The sequence below is a fragment of the Papilio xuthus genome, unplaced genomic scaffold (assembly GCF_000836235.2).
Source record: "Papilio xuthus unplaced genomic scaffold, Pxut_1.1 DF825783.1, whole genome shotgun sequence".
Lineage (NCBI taxonomy): Eukaryota > Metazoa > Arthropoda > Insecta > Lepidoptera > Papilionidae > Papilio > Papilio xuthus.
This window is the reverse complement of record NW_013532866.1, coordinates 1058993-1074232: the sequence shown is the minus strand read 5'-3', so window position 1 is coordinate 1074232 and position 15240 is coordinate 1058993. Positions and strand designations below refer to the sequence as shown.

At 33.2% G+C, this 15240-nt stretch overlaps 1 protein-coding gene across 2 annotated transcripts in view; it reads left to right on the top strand.

Moving 5' to 3' along the window:
• Nucleotides 1-15240, top strand: part of LOC106125769 (golgin subfamily A member 4) — a 62615-nt gene that overhangs the window by 31601 nt on the left and 15774 nt on the right. The window contains exons 3-14 of one of the 2 annotated variants that reach the window (XM_013323100.1): nt 1786-1868; nt 2548-2721; nt 2850-2993; nt 3190-3926; nt 5861-5966; nt 6965-7085; nt 8097-9021; nt 9195-9394; nt 9815-9943; nt 10284-11497; nt 12095-12251; nt 12282-12374. In XM_013323100.1, coding sequence (XP_013178554.1) covers nt 1786-1868; nt 2548-2721; nt 2850-2993; nt 3190-3926; nt 5861-5966; nt 6965-7085; nt 8097-9021; nt 9195-9394; nt 9815-9943; nt 10284-11497; nt 12095-12251; nt 12282-12374 — 4083 coding nt within the window. Of the gene's footprint in view, nt 1-1785; nt 1869-2547; nt 2722-2849; nt 2994-3189; nt 3927-5860; nt 5967-6964; nt 7086-8096; nt 9022-9194; nt 9395-9814; nt 9944-10283; nt 11498-12094; nt 12375-15240 lie in introns of both variants that reach the window. The other variant, XM_013323099.1, reaches the window with a different exon arrangement.

Genomic DNA, 15240 nt, shown 5'->3' with positions numbered 1-15240 from the left:
TATTATAAAAGTTTGTCACGCCGAATATGACAGATACGTAATAACTAATATCAAATTTTGCCTTGTCACAATATATACTAGTTTGGCGCAGTATTCTAGTATGTTTGCCGTAATATGTAAGTTTACCGGTTCGAATCTCAGGCTACTTTTTTTTCATTTTATCAATCACGGGGTTATTTTTCATAACCAGTAAAAATTTGGTAATGTAAAATTTTGCTCGACAATTTTTTTTTATAATTTTCACTGTTGGGTAGAAAGAAATTTAAATAAAGTTAACAACAATTATGTCAGACCATCGCGGGTGAAGTGAGTGGGCGGAGCGTGGATTGTCTTTCCGGGTTTTAAGAATGGTACGCGCGGAAACTATACGTACAAGTGTTATCTACATATGTGTGCGCGCCCACGCACACTGGCATGTTTATTGCAATCGACCAAAAATTTGATGTAGTTTGGATATTGACATTCAGTTTTTTTTCTTTGTTTCTTAAATATAATCAGTATCAGTAAAAGGTAAAAGTAAAAGTGTTATTTTACCGGTACAAGTTTAACAAACATGAGTAATAAACAAATTACATGCCAATAGCATCGCTTTATCTTCTTCATTTTTGTTTGAAATAGAAAAGTACTTTAACGGTCAAACTCATTAGTCCAAGGCATTATCAAAAAGTACCTAATAACTACGGCGATAGAGTTTAATTACATGTGCTTCGATATAAAGTATTTGCCAAAAGCGTCAGAGATCTTATATAGTTTATCTAAATCTGATATTATTTTTTTATACTTGCTACAATTATACAAAAAAAATATAATGTTATAATTTTAATTTTATTTTGCTTCGATATTAAAATTAAAAAGTTTAAATATCAAAAAAAAAAATAGTGGCTTGGTATTTGAACCGCCGACCTCACGTACCAACGGCGGCGAATGGTAAGGCCACGAGACCAAACTAGCATATATGATGACAAACTTAAATTTGATGTTGGTTTTATCTACCTAATATCTGTCATCCGCGTCGAACACTTTTAGTAAATTTTGAAAAATGGTTTGATGCAAAGTGTCAAATGAATGTAACAGAAGTAGTTTATTCCAAATTGTATCACAAGTATATAGAGAAAGAGTTCAATTTTGTCAAATGTACCGATATTTTTGCGCACCTTGACTGCTTCGTTACTTATGACGCTGTGGCTGCTACGATATTTATGAGCATCTTGCATGTACTCATATATTTGACGCTTTGTATGTACCGATGTATTTGAGCAGGGTGAATGTATCTATTATTTTGAGGACTTTTGTTGTACCGATATAATTGATTACTTTTGATGTACCTATATATTTGCATATCTTGTCTGTGACGATCTATATGACGCTGACTGTACTTTTAAACTAATATAAAAACAGCTAAACACTCACGTATATTCTAGTGAGCCCATCGGGAGCCCTTCATCAGGGTGATTGGGACTGGGCCGCGGACGAGAGCGAAAGCGTGCCCGTGGTCCCGTCCCGATGCGTTGGAGGAACAGAGGGGTTTAGTGTGTATGCCTCCACTATGGAGGAGAATCCCACATAACTACCGCGTCCCCCCCCGGGGCGCGGAGTATGCATAAAGCATTCCTCTCTGGAAAAAACAGGGTGATTGAGACTGGTATTATTTCGCGGACAAGTCGCGGAAACTAGTCGGTGCCGCCACTAGACGAATATACTTCAGTGTTTAGCCGTTTTTATATCAGTTTATTATAATGTCTCACGAAAGTTTGAATAATTTAAAGTAAGTACTTTTATTTCCAGAGTGGCGAGCAACACTCCTCACCTGGTCAGCCTGGGTACCGGTCGTCTCAGCACTGCTGTGACACTGCATCCGATCAAACAAGGTGATATCATAATGCTGTCTCTGTTTAACATCAGTGAATAGACAGAGACAACACTCGAATATCTTTTTAAACATTAGGACATTAGTTGCAGTACATCAACAATTTTCAGCAGAACAAATTTCGCTGTATGCAAATTTTATGCTAATTTTGACATTAACGAAACAAATATACGTGGTAGACCCCAACGCGAAAGGAATCGCGGGCGACAGCTAGTAGTCTCTCTCTCTCTCATTCTCTCTCTCTGCTTAACTTGCATCCTACAAGGTAGTGGAGTCTGCTTTCAAAATGTTCCACTTCGTTCTGTCCTTGACATCTTCGTTTGGGTCTTAGCACTCATGTCTTACCACTACATCTTTCCATCTTGTTTTGGGTCTACCTCTGGATTTGCAGTCAGGAAGGGAAAGTTGTAGTGATAAATTATCGACGTAGTCCTTCCTCACATGACATCTAGTTTAATTATTTTAACCTATGCAGATATGTATTTATTCACCGTTGACAACGACTAAACGTGAGTTTCTGAGACCTAAATCCTCGTGTAAATATTGTTATCTCTGTTTTTGTCAAAGATAATAACAGAGATGACGATATGTTTTATACGTAGATTTTTGTGTCAGAACCTCACGGTTAGATCTTGATACCTGCACTCCGATTTTTATTATAATCTTGGTTATTTCCCCAGGTCGTGTAACGATCGGTTCGGACCCAACATGCGATATCTACGTGGTAGGGACCGGTGTTGCCAGTGTGCACTGCCGTGTCGAGAACTCGCACGGTGTTGTCACACTCTACCCTCTCAGTGGAAGTACACTTTTAGATGGATTACCAGTGGAAAAGCCCACTAGATTGTCACAAGGTATGCATAGAAGTTAAAACTAATCTTGTTTATTATTTATGCCAATGCCATGTGTATATAATAACCTTAAAATATCTTGGCGTAATAGAACTCTTATAAGATATTAAGTTCAAATTATCTCATTCCAGGCAGCATGTTAACAATTGGCCGGTCCAATTATCTCCGCTTCAATCATCCTGAGGAGGCGAAGCTGATGAAATCCGTTTTACCATCAGGTCATGTCTCCATGGCTCCTATACAGTTCCAGCCAAACGAACAATGTCTACCGCCTGGTAAGTATACAGTAACGGTCTTAGAGAACTTTCAGATACTTAGCACGGTATTTAACAATGAAAAAAACGGTCTTGACAGACGGACGGACAACAAAGTAATCCTATAAGGGTTTTTCCTTTCGATGTACGGAACCCTATAAACATTACAAAAGATGTAAATGTTATTTTTAACAATAATTTTCTTTATTTAATTCAGGTTACATCAATCATCATACAGAATCATCACAATGTTACCAAAATATACAAAAAATCTATAAAGACACAACACTATCGCAATTAGATCAAGAACTAGATATGACATTAAAAGAAATGTCTAGAAAAAAACCACCTTTAGTCCCTAAAAAACCGTTCAGAGATATAGACAATTCAGATTCAGATCAAGAAAGACATAAAATATCCGGGATAATGGCTAAAGTATCGAAATTTGAATATTACGCTAAACAACAGAAATGCGTTGGTCGTAGTCAATTTTATACGACTGATGACAACGAAATATCACCAAAAGTATTCAGTTCAAACTCTCTAACAGTTAATACACCAGCTAAAGATGTATTAGGCGATAAAACAATGCCAAATTACATGACAAAATTTAAACAAGAACAAAAAATGATTTTATTAAACGAGAATAATCTAGAAACGAATTATACCAACATTAGAAATAAAACTAAAATCGAAGATATCGTAAGAAATTTCGATGATAATAAACTTCCTAAAAAGATAAACAATGAAATGCGATCGGAAAATATCTACGGTCGTATTAAAGATTGCGAATCTAAAAGTAATTTGGATTGTAAGAAACTGGATGGAGAGGAATGTTCTAGAAGGGATCAGAAAGGGATTGTGACGTCATATGATAGGAGTCAACAATATTTGCCTGTATATAGCAATTGTCAATATGATAGAAGTTCTGATGCCGAAAATATGAGAAAAAAGGTACGTATTTTATAATTAAAACCATATTTAAGTATAGCATTGAAAACTTTCACAATTTTTTGTTTACTTGTAACTTTTAAATTAATAGAAAATTAGATTAGATACTATACGAAAAAGGAAAACATCGTGATGTTGCACATATGTGAGAAGAAATTCAAAGATATGTGCAGCATCACAATGTTCCGACCTCGTGATCGGAAATCCGTACCCTTAACCATTAGGCTATTGATGCTCGAGTTTACATTATAAACAACTAGCTGTAACCCGCGACTCCGTTTAAAAAATCTTAGTAAGCTATGTCTTCTTCCAGACTATGTTTTATGTCTATGCAAAATTTTAGCGAGATCTGTTGAGCCGTTTTGAAGATACCTTCAAACATCCATCCATCTAAACATTTGCATTTATATTAGTAAGAAGTAAGATTCTGTTTGACTACTTCTAAATATAGTAAAACATATAAGCAAATAACTACAGATTTCTCATTCACGAGACCTTTTAATCTTTATAGTACACAGATAATTGATAAAATTAAATAAATAAGTAATTGAAATTAAGGAAACAATAGCGCTATCAAAAGATATCGTTTGACGTAATGATAAAACACTGCGTCTATTTATGCGACAAAACTTGGCAGTTTGTTAACGAACCTTTGTCTAGATACTCGCTAATTAAAAAAAAAGTAAATTGTTTATTCGTATGACAACTGTCAAATGTTGACAATGTCCAGTTATGTCAAATAACGCGCGAAAACGAAAAGTGTATTAATTTGCAATTTGTGCTTTTATTTTTCAAGTGAGTGTTTTAAATTAACAAAATGATGTACAAAACCGTACAGACAGATAAAAAACATAATTCACAAAGTCGTCTATTCAAATTATTCATTAAAACGATAAAACAAAATACATTCGCGTTGAAAGAGTTAAAATTTTGCATAGATAAAAATAAAGTGCAGGACGATAAGAATAAAATGTTTGAACTGACGAATTCCGTTAACGAAAAATTAGAAATAGTTCATAAACTTCGAAACGATATCAAAATATATAGAACAATAAATACAGTTCTGACCAATCATTACATAAAAGAAACGAGAGACCACGAGAATACTATAGATAATAAAATAATTAAACTACAGGCTCAAATAAAACAATCTTATGACGAATTAAAAGCGGAGATATCCAAAATGGCGGACGTTAAGTATGTTGCCAGTGACAAAAATTCCGCGCCAATACAGAACAGTAATGTTTTTCTAGTTGGCAATGATTTTAAATATGATCAAGTTAATGAATTTAAATTTAAAACTGAAATTTATAATAATATTATTAAAAAGATTGATAAACTCTTTGGAGGCATGGTAAGTTTCAGTTTACTTCGTATTATGGCAAAAACTAAAAGTGGTTTTGTATTCAGTTAAAAAAAAATGTTTTTATCTTATTAATATGCGAATGATTAGATGGATTGGATTCTTACGATGAAGGTAAACATCGTGATGCAACCTGCACATATCTGCGAAGAAATTCAAAGATATGTATGAAGTCAACCAACCCGCACTTGGCCAGCGTGGTTGACTATGGCCTAATCACCCTTAACTTAGGGTAGGCTCCGAGCCCCTCGGTGGGGACGTATAGTGAGCTGATGATGAGATGGATGGATGTTTGTTATAAAGTATCTCCAGAACGGCTCAACGGATCTCCATTAAATTTGTCTTAGATGTAGAACATAGTCTGGAAGAACACATAGGCTACTAATTAAGTTATTTTTAAATCCGGACGGAGTAGCGTACGACGGCTATATTATAATAAAAAGTATACGTATCTGTTTTACCTAACCCTAATAATTTATCAAATTAATCAACATTGATAATATTAAGTGCGTAATTTAATTAGTATGTTTTTGTCAAACGCATCGTTGTAATGTTCTGAGTTGATCTATTCCAGGCTTATCAAGATAGAATCAAAGAAGAAGAACAGAAAGAGGCAGAAACTGCTAGATTAGAGGAAATACTGAACATGTGTGCGGAGTATGAAAAGCAAATAGCCACAGGTATGTAATAGTTGTTTTACTAGCTATAGATAGCTGTAGGTCCCGAATTCGAATCCCGCGATGTCCTTTTAGACATTTTTTTTATATCATAAGGTGGCAAACGAGCGAGCGGCCACCTGAAATCGCTGAAATAGCGAAGTGCTCGTTGCCCATAGACATACGCAATTGCATATGCGTTGCCTACCTTTAATCGATGGAGGAGAGGATGCACAGAAAGAAAATATTTTCCCTTTCAATGCATCCTCTCATCCATAAAGTCAACTTCCATTTCCCATCCTTTCCTTATAAGAAAAAGAGTGGGAAGGGAAAGAGGACTAAAGACGCACACTCATCAGACGAAACGCGAAATTGCTTTCACAGCATTGACTGTGGCCTAGTCACTAACTTAGGATAGCCTCCTCAGTTAGGACGTATAGTGAGCTGATGATATTAAGAGATACAAGAAAGCAGACTGTCTAGCTATACACTTCAGAGATTAATAAATCTAACAATAAGAGTTTTAATGTGTACTTTATGTCTACTAACGTCAATCTACTCTTTTCTCTAAGTGAAGATTGCTTCTCCGTACATCTCTTTCACACAATCCATTCATACTTTCTTTAGGCCTTCTTCTCTTAGTAGTCAATAATCATATTATCACAACTTAATAAATATGCTCGAAACCTATTGACATATATATGTTATCTTATTAATCTTTAGTTTATTTACTGATATTATTATAAAGTTTGAGTTTGATTTTTTTAATTTTTAGTTTTTGACTCATGTATTTTTGGGTTCAAAAAAATTAAATATTTTGTATTTCATATTTAGGTAATATAATAATCTTACTAATATTATAAATGGGATTGTTTAGATGGTTGGATGGATGTTTGAAGGTATATCCAAAACAGCTGAATGAATCTCGATGAAATTTGATAATACATATAGAATAGTCTGAAAGAACACATAGACTACTAATTTAGTTTTTTTAATTAAGCTTTAATCAATTTTTGTTACAGGCAACCCAATTACTCCGACAGAAAAGAGATCGCATAATAAAATCATCACAAACGGATCATTACCGCGAAGTGTTGCTCTCAACAACCCCAACTTTATACAGACCAGTGATGGCTACTATAAGTAAGTTGAATAAATGAATATTTTACACTATAGTGTGTCTATTTAAGATATATTATGTCAACAGTGGTAGAGCCCGCTTTAACATCTCCGCACGAATTGTCACGGCTCGCCCGGTGAAATACCACGACCACACAGAAGACACGACTCAAGTGGAAGCAATTCCAAGTACAGTCTGATGAGTGTGCGTCCCGGAGGCCTAATTTAGTCCTCGTTCACTTCCCACCCTTTTCCTATAAGGAAAGGATGGGAAGTGGAAGTGGACTTTCCGGATGAGAGGATGCTTGTGATGGGAAAATATTTTCTTTCTATGCCTCTCCGTCGATTAAAGATAGGCATCGTATCTGCAATTGCATATGTCTATGGGCAACGGTCACTTCGCTATTTCAGCGATTTTAGTTAGCCGCTCGCTCGTTTGTCACTTTATTATATAAAAAAAAGATTAGTTTGACAATTCCATGACAATTCATTAGATATGGGTTGAGTAAAATCGATTTAGAATTTTCTCGATTTTCGATGGTTGTTCTCATATCAACTTACAATCGAATATTTCTTGATTATAGATTTTAAATTACAATACAAATAAATTTGTTTCTTTCTATTCCTACTTTATTCTTCATAACGACGTAAAGAAATAAGACATTAACGTAATTAGTGTTGACGTACAAATTATTATTTTTTAAATAATTGTGTGATACATAGCCAAATAACTGCAATAAATTTAATTTAAAATACCTGAATTATGGTACCTATATGTTGGATTAATTTATTTCAAGACCGATTTTCAATAGTTCAATTATTCGTTGTGCGCGACGGTTCGACACGACGACAACCGTCCATTAAGTACAACATTAATGCTCATACAAAGTTAATGTAATATTCTATAGGCATTAGTAGTCAAACTATAAGAGAAACCTTTATAGTCGAGAAAAATTTACATGTGCAGGTCTCAGGTTTATATCTATTCAACTGTATTAAAAATAAAGTTAGACTTAGTAATTGTTTTACTTCTAGATTCGATACTAGCAAAAACAAATCAATGAATAATTCACCTCTTCAAAGGAATCTATCTAGTTATGAAAACTTCGATGACACACAATCACCATCGCAATTAGATCAAATGACACCAGAAGTGACAACCGGTGACATAGGTCGTATGGACGAAATAGGAATACCAATATTTGATGATGAATTCACTGAAATATCTAGTCCCATATTAATTAGAAAAAATGGTGAATCATCACCTATGAATAGTCCATACGAAAACTTATATTTCCAAAAAAATTACACAAATTTCAAACCTAAATCACCAAACACACAAAGTCCTAGGACAAGAATAAAAACAACTTTCGCACATAAGAATCTCTCTCCGCAGTATTTTGTATTTCCAACAGAAACTAATTTCAATCTAGATAAACTAAATCCTAATAATCCAGATCTAGATAATACTAAATGTAGTGGTATAGAAAAACAATTAAGTCTAGAAGATGAAATACCAATGATCGATGATTCAGATCTAGCAAATGACCTAGAATTCAGATATTCCAAAGTATACAATGATAAAGTAGACACAATTGATACTAAAGATAATATTTCAAGTCCAAATGATTTTGATATTGAAAAAACTATAATAAAAAATAAAAGTTTTGATGATGTTAAGAAAGAATTAATGGCGGATATTCCTGAATTAGAAGAATTCGAAAAAGACCTTAAAGATAATAAAAGAGATAAAATAATAAAAAATATAACAGAGGATGTTAGGAAAATGGATTTGGAAGCGAGTTCTATAGATAGTGCCGTTTTGGATGAAAACATAGTTGATTTAAGATCAAAATATGATACTTTGAAAGAAGAAAGGAAGAAATTGGTCGCGGAAATTCATGAATTGAAATGTAAAATGTCTGAAATAAGGTCACAGGAAGATGATATTTTACGAGAGGTAAGTTTTCAATATTAATTTTTATTAACAGCTGCACTAAGGCGTAACCTAAATAATGTTTTAGTGTAGATTTATTTCTGTGTTCAAGACCCTCCCGCAACCTTGACCAGGTCATCGGTCCATCTTGCGGAAGGCCTTGCTGCTTAAATTTCTTAAATAAATATAATTTTTAGTTGGAAATGGAGAAAGCTTTAATCAAAGGTGAATACGATTCAGAGATAGCAATATTAAATATAGAACAAAAGAAGAAATTGGAATTAACAGAGAACGCGAAGAAGATAGAAGATGAGATGAAAGAATTAAAAGAGAAACAAGAAATACGACAGAACGAAATACGAGAAAGATTAGAAATCGCAACTAAGAAAGTCGAAAGGTTCGTTTGTAGTTATTACTTTGAATTTTGTATCAGTCCAAATGCGTGATATTATCATTGACTAGCTGTAACCCGCGATTCCGTCCGCGTGGAATTAAAAAAGAACTTAATTATTACTCAGCGTGTTCTTCCAGACTATGTTCTATATGTATGACAAATTTCAGCGAGATCCATGTAGCCGTTCTGGAGATATCTTCTAATAAACATCCATCCATATTAGTAATGTTATAAAAGCGAATGTTTGGATGGATGGAGCCAAAACGGCTGCATGGATCTCAGTGAAATTTCACACAGATTTAGAACATAGTCTGGAACAATACATAGGCTACTAATTAAGTTTTTTAAAGTCGCGGGCGACAGCTAGTACATAAGCAACACTTAGAATGTGTTCTTTGGTTTTTCAAACAACTTTTTCCACAGACTAGAGAAAGATTTAAAAGAGAATGCAGCAACGTTAGAAGAATTACAAAATGCTCAGGACATTTTGGATAACGAGACGAAGATATTTGAGGATTTGGAGTTCCAACATTTAGAGGAGGAATCAGAGTTGTAAGTTTGCTTTTAGTATAGTTTTTGTTGCACTCAGAAACAAAATTATTAAATTAGGAAGACCCAATTAACTAATCTTACTAATATTATAAATGCGAATGTTTAGATGGATGGATGTTTGTTAGAAAGTATCTACAGAACGGCTACATGGACCTCGCTGCAATTTGTCATAGATGTAGATCATAGTCTGGAAGAACACATAGGCTACTAATTAAGTTTTTTTAATTCCGCGTAGACGGAACCTCGGGCAATATGTAATTCTTGGGATTTTGTTTTTTTTTTATCATTTTTCCGGGTTAAATAAATACTTTTATATCTGTTATTTGTACTTCAATTTTAGATTAGCAAATAGAGAAGATTTACAAAATGAAATAATCATATTAACAAAGAAAATAGACGCTCAAAAATGTAGAATACTAACTCTAAAGACTGAAGCTAACAATAATTTAACATCAGCTTTAGACGAGACTAAAGTACTACAAGCTAGATATGTTAAATTATTAAATCAAGTTGAAGAATTAACTGTAAAAGTGCAAACAATAGAGAAAGAATTAAAACCGATAGTAAATAAGTTAAACGACATAGAAAGAACACAATCACCGGACAGTGCATTCTACACAGATCAGACTAGAGCTAAATCTGATGAATTCGGTTATTCACCACAAACATCTGATAGTGATGATGATATAAAAATAAAGAGTTTCGAAGATCACACGAAACATATAAAAGACAAATTGAAATCAATAGATCAGATGTCTCAGTCCATGATGATTGACATCGAGAGACGTGACGTCACAGAACTTAACGAGACAAGATTAAGTGAGAGTCCATCCAAATCTTCTACTTCTTCTAAAGAGAAGAAAGGATTCTGGGAGAGGAATTTCGATTCTTTGAAGCGTAAAAGTAATAAGAAAAAACCAGAAAAGAATGATTTAATGTCTCAAAGTTTTAATGAGAATATTTTCTATAATAGTGAAAATATAGAAATAGATCTAGATAAGTTTAACAGTTTGAGACATTCAAAGAAAAATAAAAAAGATAATGGACCATTAAAAAGTAATTCCTCATCGAAAATCCCGACATTCATGGCGCTTGGGAAAATAATGAAAAAAGATTCATTTAATAAGAAAATAAATAACAAAATAGATGAAGATAATGATAATAAAAATCGTTATATAAAAAACAATAAAACTATAACAGATAATAAATATAAAAATAAATCATCACCTGACAAAGTTACAAATGATAAAGAGATGAATAAAAACGATTTAACGAAATCGATGACGGTTACATTTGAAAGAACTGATTTTAATAATTCAGCAGTTAAATTACATAGAAAGAGTTGCGGAGATGAACCTAACAGGAGTTTAGAGTTCAATAAGATAACAGAATCAGGTAAAATTCCCTCACAAGATGATATAGACAGGATATCAAAGGTGACAATGGATGCACCGATATTATCAAGTGATACTGATGTCAATTCTTTGGGGAAGAGAACTTTGGACAGTCTGATGGAGATAGAGAGGAAGAGAATCGAGATGTTGGAAGAACAAGGTAAGTTTATTTCTAGCGAATATGTGTATTAAAGGTCTAATTTTAGTTCGAATTCCCTTCCCACCTTCTTTTCTAAGAAAGGGTGGGAAGGGTAATTGAATTTTCTTCCCATCCTTTCCTTATAAGAAAAAGGTGGGAAGGATAATTGAATTTCCTTCCCATCCTTTCTTTATAAGAGAAGGGTGGGAAGAGTAAGTGAATTTGACGGTGGAGGGGATACATAGTAAAGGGAAATATTCTCTTTCTGTGCATTCCCTTTTCTGTTCTAATGTCTATGAGTAATTGTCGCTTCGCTATTTAGAATTCAGGTAGCTGCTTGCTCTTATTATTTAAAAAAGTTAAATTCCACTTTTATAGTTTTTTTTAATCGATTCGTGAAAAAAATTGTTAAAATCTTGTTAAAATTTTATATAGTAAATAAATTCGTGCTAATATTATAAATGCGAAATTTTGGATAGATGGATGTTTGTTTGAAGATATCACCAGAACAGCTGCACGGACATAATTTGAAAGATCACATAGGCTACTTAAGTTTGTTACTCCGCGCGGACGGAGTCGCGTTTTACAGCTAGTATTCAATAAAATGAATTCATCCAGGTTGCCAAATGATAGAAAACGAAAGAGAGAAAATATCAGAATTAAAACGTAAAGCCCAAGACGAAACCAAAAAGCTATGGGACCAGAAGAACAGATCTGGTCACACAAAGTCTTCTGACGGTGACGCGGACATTCGCTGCCGTGACGTCACTGACAGATACGTCACCGATGACGTCACAACAGAGAGATACGTCACTGATGACGTCAGATATGCAGTGGAGGACGCCAGCGTCACTGATGACGTGTTAAATCTCACCAATTCTACTATATTTGAAGAGAGGTGAGTTTTTATTATTTAATTCTATATATATAATGTTAATTATATTATGTGTGTCTGTATGTCTGTTCATCTGCAATTTGTATTTGAGATTAAACTTTTATTAGAAGGTAGCTAATGTACGCGGGAGTTATTGTTTTTTTTTTAACGTGATAATGTGTTATAAAAAACACAATCTAAGATATATCAAGAAAAATACGAATCGAATGACCTCACTAGATTTTTTATTTGTTTGAAGATTGTACGTAATTAAATACATGAATTTAAAATTCAAAAACTAGACCAAATTTATCTATGTATGTAAAACTAGTATGGAATTAATAAAGTCTAATCAGCCAATGATAAGCTATCGCGCAGTAACGACGCGACATCCGAACCAACCGCATGTGTGGTACGAAATTTACGATACGTAATAACAATTTTAAGTTTTGAAATTATACATTTTATTACTGTGATAGTTTAAATCAGTGTAAAATAAAAATTAATTTGTTATATTTACTATTTAAATAATCTTATATACAGTGAAACTTGGTTAAGTGGGACCTGGATAAGTGAGAAACCTCCATAACTGGAACTCATGCTATAAAATTCTCTTGTCACAATTTTCGTTCTCATACTCCTCCGAAACGGCTTGACCGATTCTCATAAAATTTTGTGAGCATATTGAGTATGTCTAAGAATCGGCCAGCATCTATTTTTCATCCCCCTAAATGTTAAGGGTAGTCCACCGCAAAATTTTATTTTTTTCATTTTTTAGACAAACACGCGGACGGAGTCGTGTTCGACAGCTAGTAATTCAAATAAGTTTCCATTTAAATTATTAAAACTTTCGTGAGACATTATTGTAAATATATTTAAAAGTAGCTAAAACACAAACCAACTAACCCGCACTTGGCCAGCGTGGTTGACTATAGCCTAATCACCCTTAACTTAGGATAGGCTCCGAGCTCCTCAGTGGGGACGTATAGTGAGCTGATGATGATGAAAACACAAACAGGTTTCCATTATTAAAACTAATTTTCATTCTATACATAAAAAATAGGGATAAACTATATTTTATACGTTATTTAGTAGTTAAAATGTTTCATTGGAAATGATTTTGTAGAAAAAAACTTGTTTTTTTTTTTATTTCAAAGAAACGTATACTTTCTTAGTAAAGCGAACAATGTAAAGGAAATGCTTTATCGGCTATTGTTCCAATTCATAATTATCAACTAACGTATTCCAGTTTTCTATTTAATCGGACCAAAATCTCTGTATATCGTCATCCCTGTCATTATCTTTGACAAAACAGAGATGACAATATGTTTTAATGGGCAATTTGGCCAAACCCACGGCTAGTATACATCTAGAATTTCTTTAATTCTAAATATCAAGATCTATAAGTCGTAAACAGTAAAATTGAAATAATTTAACTGAACTTCAAGTTAAGTAACTTGACACCTTTTTACAATATAACTTTATCTCAAAAACATAAAATAAATAAAAAAAAAGTTAATCATACTGACTCAATCGAAAATGAAGTCCATTTGTTTATAATTTTGGCTTTGGATTGATACGAAAGTCTTCTCTTTTCTTTTCAAAGAGAATGAGTGAGACGTCTATATATCATTTTTATACATGAAACAAGATAATATCTTGATATTAATAAAGTCAACGAAACAATAAACAATTGAATTGATATAATCTGTAATAAACTAGCTATCGCCCGCGACCCCATCCGCGTGGATATATAAAAAAACTTAATATATAGATAAGTTAAATAAAAAGCAGCTCTTCAAGGCATAAATTTGAAAAAAAAAATAGTATCCTATGTCCGTCCCCTGACTCTAAACTACCTCCTCACAAATTTTCAGGCATATCTGTAAAGCCGTTCTTGAGTTATAAATAGTGTGACTAACACGACTTTTTTTTTATATATATAGACTAGCGGACCCGACAGACGTTGTCTGACAATTTGACACTGCGATGGTAGCGCCGTCTGTCGGATCCAATGTAAAACATTCCAAAATCAACAACTACTAATAAATTAAAAATTAATTAAAAAAACATTGTCCAGCGGATAAAATTGTGAATCTAAACCATTCCCAGATCCCCTTGAACACAAGTTCAGTGACATACACACTCACACAAGAATTATATATATAAAGATTAAAAACTTTGCGACCAATGTCAGTGCCAATTTCTGTACAAACATTTGGTCAACTTGACTTTTGAATACAGTATGTTGTATAAATCTTACCGAAGTTGGTAATTTTTTTTTATTTAAATGAGAATTTTTTTCTTAATTATATCATTATATATTCTTGCATATTTTCTTATTTAGATTTTAATAATATTTATACATCTAACATACTAATATACAGTATGTTTTGTCTATAAACGAAACGACCTTGAACGACCTCCCCCATATCATTAAAGTATCCAGGCCAAAGGAAATCATATCTGCACACAAATGAAAATAAACGCAATAAATTCAAGCCAATATAAATCTTATTTATAAGTCACTAAGCGTTATAATCGTTATTACATACGTTGACATCGTTCCATTGACCGAATACGTTTTACGAGGCATCAACGAATATGAATCTATTATGACGCGTTCATTCTTTGCCTTATAGAAGTATACAGCATGTTACATTTTTCATCAGTCAAGCTTGAAAATGAATAGAACACCTAAAGCATATCTTAAAAAGTTTCTATACTACGTATAAACTAAATCAAAGATTCCCTACCTTTTTAATTTCCTGGATTGGATAATCGCTTGCTGTATTTCTTTTTTAACTTGTGAATCCCTTTTATTTCCTACTAATGTAGCGTACGTGTTTGGTGATCTGTGGTCATGACCACTGTCTTAAACTAACATATT